Below are 22,391 nucleotides of genomic sequence, written 5' to 3'. Positions count from 1 at the left end.
ACACTGAAGTTGATACAGGTATCACCATTTTACAGATGAGAAAATGGTTATCAGTGGAGCAAATACCTATTTTCAGATTATTCATTGCCTGCCTACAGTCAATGCCGATGTTGCTGACCATGACATCTATGGTCTCAAAACGTTTCAAAGGAAAAATCTGAATTATTTAATGGAAACTAAGAAAATTGTGTTCTGAGTTAAACAATATTTCTGTTTACCTAAAAAACATAATCAAAGTCTGCTTAAACCTGATGATGCCATGATTCAAATATGGCTCTTGTCAAATATTCTTAAGAATGAATGCTTCTTGATGTGACTGGGTAGGGGATGGTCTCAGCCATGACTTATTCTTCTATTTCTATATTCTCTTCTCAGTGCCAACTAATATTGAACAACACTGGTACTCCCCCCAAGTGTAAGTAAGTGATTTCTGTTACCGCTGCTCTTACACTGTGTTTGTTTGGCCTCTGCAATTTTCAGGTTGAGTACCCTTTTCTGGAACAGTTCACCTTTTGCTCACCTTGTTGTTCTGCACTCTGTATTTCTCTCAAGCCCTTTATTTTTGGCTTTCTGTTTTTCTAAGGCAGTGTCTTTCAAAACAAACTTTTTTCATTGACATCTAAAATACAAATTACATGTAGAAGCATCCCCTCCACCCACACCCACAAACAATTGAAACATATCCTATACCTAAATCCACCTGCAATGCTTCTGGGTCTGTGAAAGTGTTGAGTCTACAAATGGACATTGATGTAACGCGGACAAAATAGTTGTGATACAAAAAATGCTGAGGGTAGTATTGTTTGTGGCCTGTTTCTTCTGTTGTCAATACGTGCTTCTATTTTCTAAGTCAAGAATATCAAATGTAGAGAATTGTTCAGTCAAACCGAGAATACAAAATTCTAATCAACACACGTGATAATGCATGATAATCAGTTCCAAAGAGGTTCCAAAAATTTGTGTAAGAAAGAGAATTAACCAAATGTCCTAAAAGGAAATTTGAATTCATAAGTTCAATTCCTTATTTCTTAGGAGATAAAAATCTCTAAATGATCTGTTAGCTTCTAATGAGAAACTAAAGTGGCATGCATAAGATTCCAATATTCCAATAATGCTAACACACATCAATTTTTGGGGGGGGGAAAGCATTGAGTTACAGGAAATTATAACCCATGTAAAAGACTTGAACTTCTTAAAGTTCCACTGATGTAGCAAGGGAAGCATGACTATTAAATTATAGTCCAACTTAATGTTCAGGTTTGAATCATTCTGGATGAGCAGCTAGTTCTGCCATCTCAGCCAAGGATCATGGAGTCCACAACACAGATCCTATGACCTCACCTAGTTGAGCCAATATTCTCTAACTTTTTAAAGGAAATACTTACCATTAGTGTAACCTTGGGAAGAAAAGGAGCCAAATATAATTTTGTTACAACTTTGAATATATCTAAAAAAATAAATTTGGGCCCATTGTGAGAAATTTTGCCTTTTTTAAGGTACTTGATTCTTATGTGGGATTCTATTGAAATGTTTAGAAGAATTTCACTAAGATTCTGATCTATGTTTAAATGGTTGAATCTGATTTATTAAATTTACAAGTTTTGCTTTATTAGCTGTTTAAGTGGTGTACAAATGTGTAGAGAAATTTCATTTAGTCGAATTGTATGTTTAATAAATTGGGTGTCAAACAAAGGATACATGGCAGCGAACATTGTATTTCATGTACTAAAATCTCTCAGGCAGAAAAACTTTGGAGATGACTGATATGGAATTATATACCATGGTAAGTGTCCAGAAATTTTTTTTTCATAAAGTTATGTGGTTCTTTTCAACAGGCCAACTATTTATCTTTCTTCCATGTTTATTTTTCATCTATTAGTAACTACTTGCAATATAATTTCTGTGTCTTATGCTAGTCTGTGCTACTATTTGTGCTAAAGAATACAAGTATTATAGGTCAAGGATAACTTTTAGACAACCCAGCAGCTCCACCAAACTTAGACTGTGAAGAGCTGGATGATCTTAAGGACACTTTAGTGAGTCATATTGTAATTGACCTATGCTATGACACAATTAAAAATTCTTGGTGCTCCCACCCTGCGTTCTAGTTTGAAGAAGAAAATATTTCTCAGGTGATCCAATTTGGCCATTTTTCTCCATGATCATCAGAACTCTAAGCAGTTCGGTTACGTGCTAGTTATATACTGAAAACACAGCAAGCCTTGTGTGGTGCAAATTTCCATTAGGGCCACTCAGTGGTGAATGATGCAGGTTCAAAAGGACCCAATGTGTGGAAATGGCTGTGGAGATGGTATCAGGCACTCTGAGCAGAGGAAGAAGGTCAATGGTAAGGAGAACTGCTTTTCCCTCTGTTGCTTAGTCCTAGCCTGTCATTGTAATTCTGAGACAATAGAGTTTCTTAGCTGTTTGGCATTGACCTGGACCCAGCATCTTCTACAGTTGAGACCAGTGAACACAAAGCTTGCTGCATGTTGCTATTCTAGAGACTTTAACCTTAGTCTCATCTCGTTTTATGAAAGGAGGTCATAAAATATCAAAGACAAGTAATATACTCATTTATTATCTTAATTTTCAAGACTGGTCTAGCCTCACCTCACAAGCATGTTTACTGTGATGTAGAAAATGGCAGCTTTTTCTTCAGTTACTCTTCAATCTGTGCTGATCATCTGCTATACTAAGACGGCCTCTGCCTTTAGTAGCCTGGATTCACAGGTTCAAACAAATGCCTCCTAGTTTGGTTGAAAGAAGGAACTCCCAGATTGCATTTTAGAAAATAGATAAAAATTGTGCCCAATTTTTATCTTTAATGATGATATTAATTCTGAAATGTTTGGAATTTTTTCTTAAGCATAAGTAATGCCTTCTAGTTATTGGCTATTCCCAGAAACTTCAAAAATAACAATAATGTTAACCCTAGAAAAGATGATGTTGGTAGTGTGGCCAAGCATCAGAAAACTTGTGTTTATAATTAAGGTCCATTTCCTACTACCACAGGTCCACCTAGCCTACTTGACCTTGGGCAAGTAAAATAACCTGTCTATGCTCATAAAGACAGATGTAGTCCGAACTACAGGGGAGGCTGAAGTAGGAGGATCACTGGAACACATAAGTTTAACACCAGCATGGGCAATAAAATGAAACCCAATCAATCAACTAATTGGTAAACAGGGTTAATCGTGCCTATGTACAAGGCTGGTATAGAAATTGCATGGGTATAGAAAGATACCTGATACATGAGAAGTGTTCTGTAAATGTTAGCTATTATTATTAAAAGTTTTTGATGGGTCATATGATAATGTTACATTTATAATTGGATTGTTTAGGTGGTTTACAGTCTTCTCTGGGGGCAGTTTAAAAAAAAGATTTGAATATCTATGATCTGAATATCTTTCTCTTATTTTTCATTGTACTCTGTCCACTTAATTTGGTATAGTTAATGCAACCACCTCACCCGTAAAACCAAAATATTCTGTTGTGAGTTCAGCTATACTTATGAGTATTTAGCTCCTCAGCCAGAATACCAGTTGCGTAGGACTGGGAATGTAGCTCAGGGATAAAGAGATTGTTTAGCATGCACAAGGCCCTGTGTGATCTCCAGGAACACACACACACACACACACACACACAATACAAGTGCAATGAGAACCAACTGCAGTGGCACAGGCCTATAATCCCGGTTATTCAGGAAGTTGAGGCAGGAGGATTGCAAGTTCAAGGCTAGGCTTGAAAACTTATTAAGACCCTATCTCAAAATGAAAATTCTAGTACAGCTGAGGGTGTAGCTCAGTGGTAGAACATCCTTAGGTTCAATCCCCAGTAAGGCACACACACAGGGTGCAATGAATTATTATAATTCACTTTCGATCACAATGATCTGCACCAAACCTGAAACACAGATGATCCAAGATGATTTGGGCTTTACAGTCTTGTGCATTTTACATGATCTGAACACATAAAACAGGAGTTATCTTTGAATAGAACATATTTTTCAGAAAACAGAATTCTTTTAATTAAAAACATTTTTTAAAAGTTCAGTCTGTTATTGTTAACACCTGCTATGTTACCAACAGATGTTTCTTATTCACCTAGGGGAACTGTTATAATTATTATATACGCTTACTGGATGGCATTTACCAAGATAGGTGGGAAAGTTTGGTTGGTGACTTTGTATGTAATATTTGATATTTGGGAGGATGTATACTGGAGATTGGACTCAGGGGTGCTTTGCCACTGTGCTACATCCTCAGTCCTTTTTAAAATTTACTTTGAGACAGGGTATCACTAAATTTCTGAGGCCAGCCTTGAACTTGTGATCCTCCTGCCTCAGCCTTCCTAATCACTGAGAATAATTGTTATTTTCTTTAAGTCCTTTCCCCTGTTGCTGTCAGTCCCCACAAATCCATCTCAACCCAGTTCACCAAAGGCAAAAATGTTCTTTGTGGTAACAAAGCATTTACAAAATGGGCTTTAATCATGCATATTTTAGTCTTTATGATATTAAAATTAAATTACGAGTATACAAAAGCACTGTCAAATTTACCTTTGTTTTAGCAGCTAATCCTGATAGTGTTCAATATGGAAGTCTTAAATCTTTATTATAAATGTTAAAACTATGCCTTTTAGAAAGACAACACCCTCCTAATAGCTTGGCTTCAAAGGAAGCTGTAATAAGAACGAGTTTTCTTTATTTTTTCAGAGCTCTTGTAAGCAGTAGGCTTTCTGAATTCTTCATTTATGATACTAATCATATAATTACCCACAGGCATGTGTTAAATATGACACTGATTTCAGCCAAATAATGGGCCAATTGCAAAAAATGAATAAAGAGAGGCAGCTCCATTTATAACCGACATTTCTACAGAGCTCTATTGTAATCATAGTGATCTGAGGGTGACTCATTAATTAATTGATGTTCTTTTTTATTATGTGCTATTGAGTTAATGAGTAATTTGTGTGAGATAATTCTCTGAACACATTGATTACTTGAGATATTTTCTGGGGCTTTCATACCAATGACATGCTGAATAGGTAGAAGATGGTATTCATATCTATGTGCTCATTATTAGCAGGTTTGGGATAAGAACAGAGAAGTGCAATGATACTTTGACGTTATTGGGTGCATGAAGCACCCTAAGTCTGTACATGGGTGGCTGAGTGCTCAGGGCAAGGCCTGGCACATAGTAGGCCCTCAATAAATGTCGATTGAAATAATGGTTCTCTCAATCCTTTGCTGTTACCCTAGATTGCCTTAAAATCAAATTTTAAAATCCTCTATAATGGCGTTCTTAAGAAAAAGTAATGATGGCCTGGGGATGTGGCTCAGCGGTAGCGCGCTCGCCTGGCATGCGTGCGGCCCGGGTTCGATCCTCAGCACCACATACAAACAAAGATGTTGTGTCCGCCGAGAACTAAAAAATAAATATTAAAAATTCTCTCTCTCTCTCCTCTCTCTTTAAAAAAAAAAAAGAAAGAAAAAGTAATGATTGAAAGACTTTTGCTAAAATCGTAGTCTGCTAATGGCCTATTACAATAAACATGCAGATTGTTTTTGCAAGTTACTGAAGTGAACACCACACGTTTGGCCTCTATCATTTCTATGAAATTGTTTAAGTGACTATTCAGAGAGTGGTTTGCCTAAAGTGATAGTTAAAATGAAACCACTAGTGTAAGGCATGTTTTACTACAGATATAATTTTCCCCACCCTGTTTCAATTAAGGCACAACATATCTTTCTTGAAAATGAGGGATTTCGTTTTTTGTTTTAATTCATTATAGAGAAAATAGGAAATGTGAAATTTAGTCTGACGGCAACACAGTTGCTTTCAGAACGATCACTTAAAATTTGTATAAGTGTACAAAAATTATATCCAGCAATTGCTACTTTCATTTTTGACAATTTTGCTTTCCCCAGAAAAGTAAATAGCAGGCAACTACCTACCTCAGAGATCCTAAACATATTATTTGGAGAAAGTATTTGAGGTACTTCCTCTCTGCTTGTGATGATTTACCTTGAGAAAGTCAATGTCCTTATAACTCTTTTCCTTTTTGCATGGATTTAATGCATACTTTCTAGATATCATCCTCAGTTGTACCAATTAAGTGTTGTTGGATGGTGGAAACCCCTTGTATTAAAAGCATAAACCCAAATATAAAAAGGAAATGAATGAAAGAATCCAGCAGATATTTATTAAGCAAGATGAAAGTGAAATTACAAACACAGGTCAGCTTTTAAGCTCAGTAAGCACGCTGGTGGAGTGGAGATGACTGGTCCTTCATTGTAAGCAGCCAGTTGGAGATGAATGTTAGGGAAGGGAGCTTTCCTTCTTGAGAAATCCAAGCTCCATCGGAGCTGTCCTCCTGGAACATCAGGTAACAAGCTAAGAGACACCAGGGCTACACAACACAAAGAGGAGAGTTGACAACAATTCTGGGGCTTTGAGCAGTCAAGACAATTAGTTTAGTACTTCAGGTCAAAAATGCTACTGTTTATGGGCAATTAGCTGTAAAACAGCCTACATCCTGAAAGATGATTCCTGTCTTGTTTCACAGTTTCATGGAGATTAAAGACGATCTAAACAGAATAAGGCCTTAATCTTTAATCCAGGTAAGTAATTTTGTTTGGAGTAAAAAGTGTTAAGAATTAAATCCTGAAGGATTAAGCAAAATAAAAAGTTGTGAAAATCTTGTTCAGTAGTGGGGTGGCAAGGATACTTGAACAGCTTTAAGAAGCAGAGAGAAGTTTCCCCCAACTTATAAGTTCTCTTTTTCTGATATATTGATAAACATATGTAAAACTGCTTAAATTTGAAAAAGGTTCATTTGAAAAAGATACTGACAAACTTTTAATGGGGTCTAACAGGGCTGCATTATGAGAACCTCTTCTGGTTTATCTTCTCCCCCTCCTGTTTTTGCTTTGTCTTGTTTTGTCAAAGTGGGACTACGTAAGTATTATCTCTTCATGAAACAAATGTAAGGCTTTAAGGGTAAAATAATAATTACTTTGTGGGCCCCGAATGGCTATTTTTGAGATTCTTTCTTCAGTATATTTCAAATTTGGGGGACATGTGACTTGAACACTCTTAACCATGAAGCATTTGTAAAAATACATATCATTCACTTCTCACAGAACCATTTTCTTAAAAATAAGAGGCAATATTCAGATTCACATGCATGTTCATAATAAAGCTTTGTTTTAAAACAACTCAAATCCACACCAGCATTATCTTCAGCTTAATATTTTGGCCCCAAACCAAGAATTCAGGTATAACATGTAATTTTCATTGTAATGCATATATTGGCAGGACAAAATATGTATGCAAATAACACTGGGAAACACTGTTCCCTTTACAAGCGATCAAGGAAAAGTAAAGAAAGAAAACCCACAGCACTAAGTTTGCTCTAGTAAAAATGTGGTTCATTGTGACTGTGTGGAATGAGATTTGTTGAAAAGGAGTTCCTTTATAGAGACAAGGAGGAAAGTGTGAGCCACCCAGAAGGGGCCATATTCTCATTTTTTATTTTCTTCATTATAATTTAAATAATCATTCTCCATAATTTCTGTTTCTAGAGCTTTCTTCTTTATCAGCTATCATTAAGGTAAGGGAATGATATTTCACCTTTCAAAAATGGAGTGACAGAATTTAGCCTAAGTGTAAGATATTCGGAGTCGGTAATTACGTTAAGTGATGAGAAAATATGACATACCAAACTTAAAGCATTCATTTTTTGAACATTAAATGGTAGGCAAATACAGAAAAATAGAAAATCACCAGTTCTCAGCTTTTTAATCAATCCTTTTGTTTCTCTTCTTCTAGAAGATTCTATAAGCATGATGTTAATGATCAAAAGTAACCTCACTACTCAAGTACCATCATAGCTTCAATGTGCATTACCATCATTTCAGAAGATTCACACTCAGATCTTTTCAGTGCCATAAATTCATTTAGCCCAGTGATTAAACCCTTAGCTCCTGTGGAGAGATCTGGGCAACATTTATACAAGAAATTTATCAGTTTAAAATTATCTCATAATTGTGGCAACAGTTTTTTAAAGTAACCCTTTGGAAAAATTTTATATGATACCCAAAGGCACTAGTTCACATAGGGGGTGTGGCTGGAAAAATAAGATAAAGCTATTGTGTCAGTGAGCACAAAAAAGGATACTGAAAGGATAATCGTTAAGCTTTAAAGGTATTTCAAAAATGGCACTTTTCACGTTGGTATAAAATCAAAGTGCTTTAGGATGAATTTTATGCATTTTTTAAAGCTGATCTTTAACCCCCTGAAAATAGGGGGCTATAATGAGAACACTGATAGACTCTAAATCATAGTGGAAATAAGTAGTAGATGTCACTAAAATGCTTTGTGTGTGTCTTTATTTTTTAGTACTTTTAATGTTGATAGACTTGCTTTATCTATCTGTGTATCATTAGTGAGATTTTTCTCTTCAATTCTTTACTAGAAAGTTACAGCTCATTTAAAATAGCTGGTAGATACAGAAAGCATAAATATACAGTAAGTTTAAACACTGATTGTACTAAATGCAACAATACAAAGAAGCAAACAGAACACAAATGGTAACACAATAAAACTGTATTACATTTGTGCTTCAAATATTACAATACATTATATACAATAGTCCAAAATAAACATCTCATGCCAAGTGACACAAAAACGAATAGCAAGCAAAAAATTCCAGCAATATGTACATTACTTTTTTTTCTTTAATAATAAACATTCAACTCTGAACTGGGGCAATTTTACTACATACAGATGCAGTCCGCCTTTTATTCCATATAACCATCCTGCTTCCCTATATCTACGCTATTCAGTTGGCTCCTGTGTCAATTCTTATATACATGTGGAGCAAAAAAGATAAAAGAATGTAGTGCTTTGTATTCATAATGGGGTGATGTTGATAGATCAGCGAACCTGGGGTGCATAACCTTCTTTCATTAAACCCTCCTCGTAGTCCGTCTGGCAAAGGATCATGTTATTCTTTAGGAAAAATTTGTCTCCAACACAAAATCTGAAAATATTTAAAAAGAAGTGTGTTAAGACTATTTCATTCAGATCTACAGACTTGAAGATTTACTTCCTAAAGACAGACTCCCCTGATAATTTCCTAAATCTGAAAGCTTGGTTTAGGGAGATACCTTCATTATCCAAATTAAACCATCTAGTTTGCTTAATGAAACACGGCATATACAACATTTGAAATTCCATCTTTAAATAGAAAAATTGCAGAAACTTCAGAACACCTGGGGCACCACAGGTGACTTTCTTTCCTTTTCTTTCCCTCCCTTTTTCTTTTACCACATTGGAAAGAAAAAAGAACTGATCTATATTTGTACTCGTTAAGATAAAACAAAGAATGATAATATTTCTCTGTCATGAGTTATGGAAGATTTCATCATTGCCCATTTATCTACCTAATAAAAAAGTAAAAGGCATTAAAATGAATGAAAGAATTAGAAAATAGCCACTTGTAAAGTTTCCCATTAAAAGCTTCTTTTTACTCTGTTATTAAAATGTGACTAAAGTCTAATAATTTGGAAGTGCTCATTCTGAATTGAAAGTTCCTTTAGCTGCAGACTGGGATTCTGAGCCATATTCCTTTGTTCGTGGCCAGTATACAACTATGAAATGGTAGATGTCATTTCTTGGAGCCCTTCCAATTAAACCAAAGGGAGTAACCTAAATGATCTTCTTAATATTGATGTGATAAACAAAACTAGTTTTCAGTAGCTAATTATGCATTTTATTTTATAAAGCACTATTCAATGTGCAAGATTGTAAGGTTTTTTAATAAGTGCTCTTTTTGTATAATTTCCCAATGGGTGACACTTTGGACACAATTAAGGTCAGAAATAAATGCTTGTGCTGTTTCCAGTACATTTAACAATAAAGTAACTCTGGGGAGATCTGTATATATATTTAATTGTAACAATTTAACCTTCAAACAGTGCTGTTTGGTAGAGTTGACCCAGTAAAACTCCTTGTAATTATACAAGTTGACCTCACTGACCTTTGATAGTGGTCTCTCTTTATCAGATAGTCAATTTTGAATGATGTTCGGGCAGAAATCTTAGTGGAGAGATTAAATTGTGTAGTGAAAGCCACTCTTTAATGTTTTGTGAAGTTGAAGGTTTAAATGAGGAGCAGTTGGACTGATTTACATTTGCAAAGATTGGAATGCTAGACAAACAGTGAACCTATTTATTTTCCAACTGGGTAGCTTTGGAAATTTATCCTTAGACTAGCTAAGTAGATAGAAGGGAAAATAGTGTAATAAAAAAAGTAGATTGAAAGAATTAGCTTTCCTCTTAAAGGAAAATTGGTCTGTTTATTTGTGGAATTTACTTTTTTTTTTTCCCTAGGATTACTGTCTGCTGATGATGTTGATTGAAAGTACAGACTATGTACTGATCTTGAGATCCTGGAGTTGTTTGTGGTCAAGGCTACTGGACACAATGAACATTCAACTTTGGGGCTTTAAGTGTATTTTCTTTTTATTAGTTGCAAACTGTATGCTTTCAATGTCACATTTACAAAGTGGTGTTTGATAAACTGGTTTTTGTAGATATCCTGATAACTAAGACATGTTGAATAAATGGAAATGCTTCTCTTGTTGCACTGGCCTCTGCAGCCAAATTAAGTATTTCCATTGTGTGAGAGTACATAAAACAGCAGACAGAATACACTAATTCAAGACAATCACTGTTAAAATTAATTTCATCTAATAAGCTAACAAAATATTACATCGAAAAGAGATTCAATACAATACACTTGTGTTCTAAGCTACTGTTACTGAATCACTTTTCCTAAAAAACAACTCTTTCAGCTTTATGCTATCTTAAATTTTACTTTAATTTCTTTTCAAGTACCCCAAGTCTATGAACCATCAAATAAAAACCACTCTTTCCTGTCTTGTTATCATATGTAGTTGAATAAATTCAAGGTAATTACAGTGAGAATAGCACAGACACAGAGTGGGGGAATCTAGCCCAAGTCCTGCCCTGATCACTTACCCACTGCAAGGCCTAAGTACATTTCACACTTCCCCTTCTTAGTTCACTAAGATTAAGAGAAGCAGCTGCAGCACTGGACAACAGGGAGGTTTGAATGAAAAGTAAATGAAAGGCAGACAGGTGTGTTGCAGAGCAGGGTTCAGATCCCAACCTTCCACTTGCAATAACTGAAGACGAAACTTCAGTTTTTCTTGTTAGTTATATCAGTCACATTGGTAAGTTTGTAGCAAAGAGTAGAAGTGAAGTATGTAGTCTTACCTTGTTGTTTGGATTATAGGTAAAATAACCACTTTAATAAAGTACTTACCATGTGCTAATACTAAGCATGTGTATACATGATCACATTTATTTCTTACCACCAACCTAGAAAGTAACTATTATCATTGACTTTAAAAAAATAAAAACAAAAACCCAAAGATTCTCTCTCAGAATTTTAAAAACCTGCCCAAGTTTCCATAGCTGGGATGTATGTGGTAGAGGAAAGAAAATAACCCAGGTCTCTTTGGATTCAAGAACCATGCTTTTAACCAGGAGCAGTAAAACATGAAGTCTAGAAGTATAATATGAATACTAAATAGTCTTACAAACTTCTTTTGCATAACTTTAGAAACCCTGCCTACCATTCAATGGATATTAGATATCTCACATCTTATTGTATGAAAGGCAGACAAATTCTCTTTAGACACACACACACACACACACACACACACACACACAGATGGAGAGAGAGAGAGAGAGAGAGAGAGAGAGAGAGAGAGAGAGAGAGAGAGAGAGAAAGAGAGAGAGAGAGAGATTGATTTATTATAAAGTATTCCTACCTAAAATATTTTGTTACCAATATGTTGTCAATTGGATAAAGTCCATTTTATGTGCATTTCAACTTAAAGGTCAAGATGAAACAGAACATGGGTGAGGAAGGTCAACCTTACACATATAATTCAAACAAAATAGCCTTGACAGCTGTGATTAAGAGGAGATTATGACTGGTATGCAATTAAGACTGACATCCCCCTTAAAAATGTTCTATATGTAAACACAAAGAAATTAGAGAAATAGTAATGCAGATATTAAGTGTTTAACAAAATAACCTGTAACTGTGATTTTGTAAGAATGGTTAATTTCCAATGTTATATAATCAGTTCCTTATGAGACAGCATTTGTAGAAAAAAAACATTACTGAAGTGTTGATGGTTAGAGGATACTGTAAAGATATTAACAGACCAGGCTAAAACTCCTAAAAATAAATGGATAATCTTCTTTGTAATCTATTCCTTAATTGCTTCTGATATGGTCAGTTCAATTAGTTTTGCCCTCATTTTTTAAAAAATTGAAGAACAAAAAAGATTCCCAGTTAGGTTATTAAAGTCATCTAATCATGATGTTTGCATTAAGAATGCATTTAATTTCCATATCTTTGGGGGTGATTCTAACTGATTTTGCATGGCCTTAGAGACTTGAGAAATACAAGAAGTAAGTACAACTAGTAAGTCTTCCTCATGAAGTATGGGCTTAGAATAGTTCTGAGTAGGTTATCAAAAGCCTGTGCTAAGAAACCTCCATTTGTAACACACTTTTAAACAAATGAAAATGTTAACTTAGTCTTTTCATTTCCCTAAGGTTAATGATAGCCAATTAATTAATTTCTATGTCCTTAACCCTTTATAAAGAAGAAGGAATTCAATGTGTATTGCCAATGTTTCTACCTTTCTTATTCAGTATCCACAGCTATGAAAAGATGGAGATTTCTATACTGTATCATTTTCAGTCAGGTACAAGTTATATATTCATTCCACCACTGTACACTTGTGAACAAATTTACTGTCTTTTTTCCCACTGACAGCCCAGTTGTCATTACACATCTCATTCCTAGCAATTCTTTCTGTACCATCTCATTCTTAACAATCCTTTCTGTAGTATCTCATTCCTAACAATCCTTTCTGCACCAAGAAATGCTACCTATATCCTGAATTCTGCTATAAATTATTCAAAGTCAACCCTACTTTAACTCTACAGCATCTATTCACATTTATATGCTCTTAATCAGAAATAAAATACTTCTTTTGAAGCAGGTGTGAAACTCAACTCTGTAGGCTCAAATCTTGAGTCTACCATTTCCTGACTGTGTTGACCTGGGCAAGTTACTTAAATTTTCTGTACATAAATTTACTTATCTATAAAGGAAGCTAATAACAATGCCTATATGTGGGTGATTTTACATGTTAAATGATGTAGTTCATGTAAACTGGAGTATGATCTGCACTATAAAAGGGTGTGCTATTGTTATTTATTAACAATCTTTTCTCAGTAGAAAAGATTACTTGAGTTGTTCTCTCACCAGGAATATTTCTCCCTTTTCCTAGCTACTAAAGTTCTGAAATTTCCTCACTTTCCATCCCCTCCATCAATATTTCTTGACCTCTCACCTTTCCCAAAGCACTTATTTATTGGAATATCATTTGCCCTGGCATTTCAAATTTTTCCATGAATGTGTAACATGTTTCCCAATCTGGAAGCCGTTCTGAGCTAAATGACCATGAATTATATTTCTTTTGAATCCTTTTGCAGCACCACCATAAATTGTACTAATAAAGGAGAGGGCAGGGGTCAATAAATATTGGTTAAGATAGATTTATTTTAGAACACAATAGTTTTAAATCACAAATGTATTTTAAATGAATGACTTATTTAAACTTGTATTGAATTTTATATTTATTTTGACTTGTATTTAAACTGTATTTATTAATAATTTAAACTGTACTTATTTTACCTTTCATTCAGTGATGTCCTACTTTTCCAACTGCATCTCCTGGTCCTTGCTCTCTCCTCTGCTCCTCCATATCCCTCCCAATCTCCAGATCTCTGAGCTGCTTTTTCATTTTATGAACACCTCAAATGCTTTTACATCTCCTTGTCTTGTTAAGTTGTGCCATCTGCCTGGCAAATCTTTATACCATTGCTCCCTGGCCCCCACTTCTTCCCCAAACCCCATCAGACACGTTACATTGCCTGTCCTAACCAGTTCTAGAGAGTTCTTTCTTAAAACTCAGCATATCAGCTCTTAGATACTTCCCCAGACTTCAAGGACAAATCTCTCTTCTCTCAGTGTAAATCTATTTCACATTGATTACTCTCATCTGTGAGTCTTTGATGTCTCTCTCTCAGCTCTGAACATGTCTAAGAAAGAAGTTTGATTTTATCCACCTTTGCTCCCACAGAGCCTAGCATAGTGCTTTTATAGTTTAGTGAAAGAAAAGGAAATGTTATGTATTTCTACATATTTAGGGAGACTTCATTATAAACAAGCACTTTTTTCCATTTTCTTATAAACCATTATTTACTTTTATTGAATCTTCTAAGGAGGAACCTCTTATTCACATTTAAGAAATGAACTTGTTATACAGACTTTTTTCCTAATTCTGAATGAGATTCAGGTTATCATAAAAGTAACTCAAAATAGCTCTCCTCAAGTTTCCTTTTTAAATAGAGAAACTTTTATATTTTTAATCCAGAATTTGTACTTTTAAAAAGGCCAGAAGATTTGTACAAGGGACAACCAATTCTGAATGGTTATTATTATGATGTTTTTAAACATTTGGAAGTGCTTTGGATCTTAATGCCATTTTACTTTAAAAGTAAGATAAAATGATAGCTGAAGAAAATTCACAAATACTTACAATTTCATAATTTCAGATGTCAATAAAGTTTGCTTAGGGGAAATTGCTTATCAATTACCTATTTATCTCATGTTTCACTTGAAAAGGTACAATACTGTGGCAATAATTTGGCTTCTGTGGGATATGGTTTTACTGGAAGGATTCTCCAAGATGATTTCAAAGCAAAAGCAGATGCTCCTGTATTGAAAGCCTTCTGTACTCAGGGTAACAAAATTTGTCTGTTTTGCTTGACTGATGAAGATGAGTTGACTTCCTGCATTAGAGAAGTTTGTCTTGTAGGGGCTGAAGTGACAAGACAATAACTAAGTGCTAATTGTGCATAACCAGCACTAAAGATATGCAGTCCCATTATGGCATGTAATAAATGAAGCGAACACAGAAATATATTAGGTACTTTAATAATGATACTAGAATAGTATTTTGCAGCAATAAGAATGTGAACAGTTTTAGAGCCAAAATTTAGGAGTGTTTGTCTTACTTGACTGAGTTCTACTGAGGAGACAGACTTAATTGTGAATGCAACTTTTTATTTCAATGGTGAAATAAAATTGATATATGATTTGTAAATAGCATTAACCACCTACAATTGCTTTGCATCATAATAGAATTTAGGCTGAGTTTAGCACTTGAATGATGTTTTCATTCTATTGTGTGGAAAATAGATAAAATAGGTAAGCCTGCCCTAATAGAAAAATGAACAAACAGCATAAATGATCAGTTCCTTAAAAGATGATACAAAAAATTATCACTAATAATCAAATAAATGTTAATTAAAAGTTATGATGAGGAGCCATCATTCTTCCCAAAGGTGACAAAAGTTTCTTTTTAAATAATAATTCTCAATGTTAAAGCCAATGTGAGGACATGAATAATTTTGTGCAATTTTGGTGTGAGAATAATTGGTAGGACATTTCTAAAGAGCATCTTTAACAACATTTAACATAAGCCTTCAAATTGTTACATTATTTTGCTTAATTATGCTACTGTGAATTTATCCTGATAGATTTGAGCCTATATTATTGGTGATAATATCAAAATTTAGGAAGAAACAATCTGTAGATTAGATGATAGACTGATTTTTTTTTTCCAAGTACTAGGGATTGAACCCAGGGGCACTTTACTGCTAAGCTACATCCACAGCCCCTTTTATTTTTTATTTTGAGAGAGGGTCTCACTGAGTTGCTGGGGCTGGCCTCAAACTTGAGATGTTTCTGCCTCAGCCTCCCAAATTGCTGGCTTTACAGATGAATGCCACTGCACTTGGCCTAGCAGACTAATTTAATATATGATGCTCTATCTATAAAACTGAACATGAAATAGCTTAAAACATCTAAAAAGAAATTTTAATGACAGGTAAGAAGGTATATAATATAAATTAGAGGGTCTGAATATCAAACATTAAAATTCTTCCCTGTTTCTTTTTTAAAAGCTTCTTAAATATGGATACCATGCAAAGTAGATACTATGTGTAATTTGTTATATATACGTAGAAAACGAGAGGTTGGTTATATTTCTTTTCGAGTAGAAAACGAGAGGTTGGTTATATTTCTTTTCGAGTAGTGAGACATGGACCATATTGTTCTTTATTGTTTTCTATTATCTAAGTTTTCTCCTATGAATATGTCAGCTTTTATAAGTAGAACAACAGTAGAAATTATTATTGCATAAAGCTAACTGTGCTGTTAGTGACTGCTGTTAGTGCATCAAGGAAACAAAGGTGTTCTGTTTATTCCTATTATACTCTCCAAACATATACACACACATGTACACATGCATATAAATGTGTCTGCATAGAGTATGGATGTTTGTGTTGTATGTCCATATTCATAAAAGAAACAAAATGTGATTCATGAATTTATTTTTTGGCTAAATGTCATCTTAAACAGTATTAACCTACTTTCACTCCATGCACTTGTAATGAAAAAAATCAAGATATGAGATGACTTCTTAAGCTAGTGTCTAGGGAATGATGATAGTATAAAGGCATACTGGGCCACATTCTAAACATCTATATTTAGCAAGAGATGTTACATGTCTTGTAGAAAAATCCAGTTCGTGATATGGTCCAAGTAAATTACAAATATAAAACAAATAACTTTTGAAAACCTACCATGTTCTTGGTACTTATTATAAATGATTTTACTTTTTTTTAATTTGCAAGATAGATATTATTGTATTATGGGTGTAGAAAATAAACTCAGAGAGATCAAGTAACATACTAAGATCAATTTGAATCTAGTGGCTGGAATTTGAATCTAGTTCTCACCATAAAGATCATATTCTTTCCTTCTGCTGTTCTACAGAACCTTATAAGAAGACTATGCATTAAACAGAACCTTTCAGGGCAAATTACAAGAACTGAGAACTTGATATGTTTACATATTCTCACAGCCATAGACATACTCACTTTATTAATTTTCATTAAAATCCATCAAGTATACTAATTTTTTAAATATTGCATTTTTGATATGCACTTTTAAAATATTTTTAAAATTCTGCATTTATCACATAAAAGAAGTGCCAATATCACTGGAAATAAAAGTTTAACTTTCAATAAGAAAAAATGGGTTTAAGTCATAATACTTTTGAATCAAAAGAGTTCTGAAGTTCATTGAGCTCCCTCACATTACAAATAAAAAAACTGAGGTCCAGAGAGGTGTAGTGTTTGGCTTAAGGTCACACAGTCAATTTGTGGCAGAGATAAGACAAGAACTTAAGCTTCCAGATTCTCAGTGCAATTGCCCTTTCCATTGCTGCTTTGCCAATCCTGCCCCTCCAATTCTGATAATTGTTTAATTATTAGCTCTGCCTGGTCTCATACTTAAAGAGATTTGAGGCAACTGAAATAGCACACATAGAAGAAGGTTAAAATTGCAAATAAGAAATGGGGGGAAACTATAAATTCAATAAATACAATGAAACCAAAATGTCTGCTACACATTTCTGTATGTTTGCCTTGTGCTAACTTGTTTGCTCACAGAAGCAGTACAAAAAAGCTATTTTAAACTAACTTGTTAAAAGACAGAAAAATGATAAAGAGAAGAATGAAATAATAAGTCTGAAAGTTAATAAAAATATTTCCAGGTCCAGTCACAGGCTATTATACAATACAGTTCTTTTAAAGTCAGTCCTAAGACCTTCCTCCTTGGTGCCTTTTTCTGGCACTGAATTAATCTTTGCAGAAAACAAAAATGCTGAGATTAATTGCTTTTAGTAAAGTGTACCAATATCATTACCACCTATTCCATCAATAGCCTGCACAGAGGTGTGCCATTTTTGAGAAGCCAAGATGAAGCCTCCTTACCTCTGGTTACAGAGCTGACAGGCAAAGCAGTCCAGGTGGTAGACGTTGTCCTTAGCACGCATCACCATCTCAAAGGCAGGAATGAGCTTGCTACAGGCAGCACAGTTTCCTGTTACACCAAAAAGCCTAAAACAATAAATAGGAGTTTTTTGTTGTTTTTGTTTTGTTTTTAACTAAGGGAAATCTGAGATTGTGAATAGAGGATACCAATACACCCCGTAAAGCTATCAATATAATGACTTATGAGGTACACAAACGAGTTTTATCCTAGGTGTACACATAAATATTCTTCTGTAATATTTACTCCACTGGCCTTTCTTGATGAAAATCACATCTTGTTTGGAAAGCAAAGGAAAAGGCAAATACATTAGGAAGTTTACATAACTGTACACACTCAGAAGTCAACAGGGGTGAATTCATAGCAAAAAACCTACTTGTTGGAGTACATAGTAAACATAAAAGCAATGTAACTTTGATCTTAACATTGTATATTTGATATTTTAGTTGGAAAAGAAACCCACTTGAATGACTTGCCATTTTTCTGACATCTAGATTCTAAGAGGTTTGCCATTATTATTGAAATAACGTTTATGAACAAGCCATTTAAATAGTCAAAAAACCATGGAGGTGCTTGCACCTTCTGGCCCTATACCATAGTTATAGCTGTGATTCTGTTATTCAGGTAGCGCATTAAAGTAAATGAGGCTGTAAACTATATATAGCTAGACCAGGAGTTCAAGCATAATATATTGTCAGAACCACTGAAATTGCCTGAGGGGGAAAAAAAAGGTATTCTTTTAAAATCTTATTTGCTGTAGATACCTGAAAATGGTTATTGTAATGACCTAAAATATAGGACAAAATAAAATGTCTTATCATTTCCTAGTGGGAAGAAATATTTTATTCATTTTCACTGGCAATATTTAAACCAAGTTCCTTCAAAGTTGTTAGTGGTGGTAAAGAATCACTACAAATAATATTTCATGCATAGTAGTTAATGTACTTTTTTAACTAGGAAGCCAACTAGATGAAAAACACTACATCTGCCAGTTTTCTTTTTTCTTCAACATCAGTCTGACAGGAGAAAAATATAATAGCTCTCATGGGAAAGACCAAATTAAAAGCAGTTCTAAACTAATGAATTCAAAGGTGCTATGGAGAAAACTCATTTTGGTTATAAAAATGTACTTTAAAAAATCTTAGCCTTTCATTTTATTGAATTTAAGGATTACGCACAAACGTGCAGAAGTCTCTCTTCTTATTACTTTCTATATACTCTGAAGATAAGTCTGTGCTTAAGGCATGCATATTCATTTTCAAGTTCATAACTATTTCCTCTTAGCAGGCTAATGACAATGGTTGGACAGAGTTGTAAGAGTGGTGTCTACGTGTCTGACAAAATGTACAATAAATGTTCTGCTCGTGATTTTGTGAGATTGTCTCTTGAAAACCATAAGCCTCTTGAGGGTAGAAACTGCAAATGCTTTCTAAACAGTTTTGGAGCACAACTTGAACACTTGATAAAAAGTACGCAAGGTTTATATTCAAGAAGATTAAATTCAAAATTCTTGGACACTTATCTTCCTGAGAGAATTAGAAAAATCTTTAAATATGTCTAACTTAAGGAACAGAACTCAAATAACTTTTATGTCCTCAATTTACAATCCATATTTTGAAAAATATTTTTTTCTTGCAAAAGAACTTCGTGGAAAATATAATATTCTGCAGTCTCCTGTTGGCATCATTAAAAATGAAATCATCACAAACTAAAGTTTTCATCCCATTCTTCTGTGAGAGGAATCTTTTCATTCATTTTAACATTTCACATTTACTTTTGAGTGTACTTCACACCATCTCTTCAGGAGTCACGGCACTTTATGTGTGCCATTTGTTTCTTCTGTTTATGATTTTTGAGAAAGAAGGAAAATGCAAAAGTTCTTTATTCCATGAATATAGATATATGTGTGGATATAAAATCTGCTTAATATGAGATAAAGCCATTGTTAAGAACTACTCAGTTTGCACTTACCTAATAAACATACACACACAATGCCATTTTGAAATTCTGGACATAGTTTCCCCCAATTTCAATTGCTCTCGCTAGCTGAGCATTTATCAGCTACCTGATTAGAATTTGTTTCCACACAAACCATTGATCATCAGCCTATTACTAGGCAAATGACAGTTAATTACCCACTACATTAACCACTGGGACCTGAGACCTGCTTCTGCTGCCATCAGTCAACATGATAAATGTGGCAAGTTCAGTAATGCATGGCCAGCCCTGAGCTGCCTGCTATACTGTGAACAACCCTCAATCTCACTTCCAGGCCCAGGAAAATCTATGGCAATCTGCATAATTACAAGCTCTGGGTTAATAACAGACAAATGATTTGTTGCATCTAAACAAAGTCCTTGGAATGGTCCCGGTCTCTGGTGGCTGCCCGCACGGCGCACTGCCACTAGTATACTTTCCACTACAATGTGCACAAAATAGTTCTCTGACGTTATAGCCTTCCAATTTGTTGCCCTCCAATTTATGGATTCTGCATATGTGATTTTTAATCATTAAAGGACTCTTGAAGCAATATTATCTTAATTATTCTCTGCTGTAACCAGGGAATTAGGCTTCAGATAAAATTTTCTTCTTCCATGCACTTTCCCTGCCTCGCTGGAGGCTCCATCAGTTTCCATCTACACCTGGACTCTGAAATCCTAATGATGAATTATTGCCCCTTTTCCTAAGAGGGCGAACCTTACAAGGGAACATTTTACCGAACTGTCAGCTCACAGACTGAGTGCGGAGATGTGGAAATCTGATCTAATTTACTGCAAAACGATGCATTTGTTAGACTTTTCCCTCAGTTTTGTCCAAGGATCAAGAGATCATTCTACAGCCACATTCGTGTTCTCGTTTTTCTCAGGGGGGCAAACCTAACATTCCCAGGGCAAGGAAACAAAGTAATATTTTTATAAAATGGGGTTTGAGGATGTATAATAGTATCCTTTGATTCCCAAACATGCCATTTGGATTCTCAGGCAAAAAGAATTATCATATATATCAACTAAGCTTAAGGAATGCTTAAAGTCCTCATTCATAAGATTTTGTTGTTGTTGTTCAGATGTGTCCAAGAAATATTCAAGAACAGTCTCTTAATTATCTAATTCATTTCGACTGTTCACAATCCTGGAAATCTTGTAACCCCTTCCTCTGCTCTGTTCACTCCCATACTCGTTTAGAGGATAACATGGATCCACTTTTCCATTTAAGCTAGAAAGCTCTGTGAGCTCTTGTTTGTAGTACTTACACTGTCTTATCTCCTACCTAAGAGGAGAGCCTAAGAGCTCTTATTGGTACACCGGGATAGACAAAGCTTTATTTAAAAATAAGTCATTTTGAAATCTGGACCTAAGTTAATCATAGCACACCAGCTCCTAACTTTATGGTAAGGGGGAAAAATAAGCTCAGTGATTCATTTTGCTCATTTTAAGATGTCTTGTAGGTTTTTAAAGCATTCCAATTGATGGGCTAGATTGTCCCCTACTACTTATGTTCATGATAATCTTTAATTAATATGACTTTTATCTTGTTTCAGACACACCGCTAAAAGGAATGCTTAAAGTCCTCATTCATAAGATTTTGTTGTTGTTGTTCAGATGAGACAAGTGTCACTGATATAATAGGAGACAAGTATCACTGATATAATATCAGTGATAATTACTATTTATAGGAATACCAAAAGATGATTCTAACCCTTTTCCATTTCATCTTTGCTTTCACTACTTGGTCTTGGCTATCTAAAAACAGATATGAAGACAAAAACCAAACAGACAACTTTCTTACGGAAGAACTGAGCTTATCTGTCTACTACACCTCCCATACTGCAATGAGTATGTACAGAGAAATATTAAGTTTTGTATATGCGTGGCATAGCAAGAACTAAGACATTACATGCTTGTATTTTTTAAAGGCACCCAGAAAATTTTGCGATTTTACTAAATGTTCAACAGCTTTGATAATATAGTCATAAATCAGATAAACTCTGTATGCTATAGTGAATATCCATTTCCAAAGTTCCTGGGGGTGAGAGACAGAAAAACTCAAGACACATAATCATTTAACATAGCAATAATAAATATGGTTTACTACAGGCATCGGGGCAAAATGAGTGTTCATTGTATTAGTGTCTTTTGTTTCATAGCACCAGATGTTTCTATAGATTTTTTTAACCAGGTCAGTGGCTCAAGTCACTAAATCAAATTCCCCCAAGCTATGGAAAGCATAGTATTTGACTCAAATTAATTTATTATTTTGGGAAAAACACACAAATAAATACCATTGTAGTAAGCTTTGATTCTGAAT

At 34.5% G+C, this 22,391-nt stretch overlaps 1 protein-coding gene across 1 annotated transcript in view; it reads right to left on the bottom strand.

The window, feature by feature from the left end:
* Nucleotides 1-8,942: 8,942 nt before the first annotated feature.
* Nucleotides 8,943-22,391, bottom strand: part of Lmo3 (LIM domain only 3) — a 51,303-nt gene continuing 37,854 nt past the window's right edge. Inside the window, 2 exon segments of the mRNA XM_026391953.2 lie at nucleotides 8,943-9,048; nucleotides 18,029-18,154. Of these exon segments, the coding sequence (XP_026247738.2) occupies nucleotides 8,943-9,048; nucleotides 18,029-18,154 (232 nt within the window).

Source organism: Urocitellus parryii, chromosome 5, assembly GCF_045843805.1.
Source record: "Urocitellus parryii isolate mUroPar1 chromosome 5, mUroPar1.hap1, whole genome shotgun sequence".
In the NCBI taxonomy this organism is placed as follows: Eukaryota; Metazoa; Chordata; class Mammalia; order Rodentia; family Sciuridae; genus Urocitellus; species Urocitellus parryii.
This window is presented reverse-complemented; position numbering and strand designations above follow the sequence as displayed.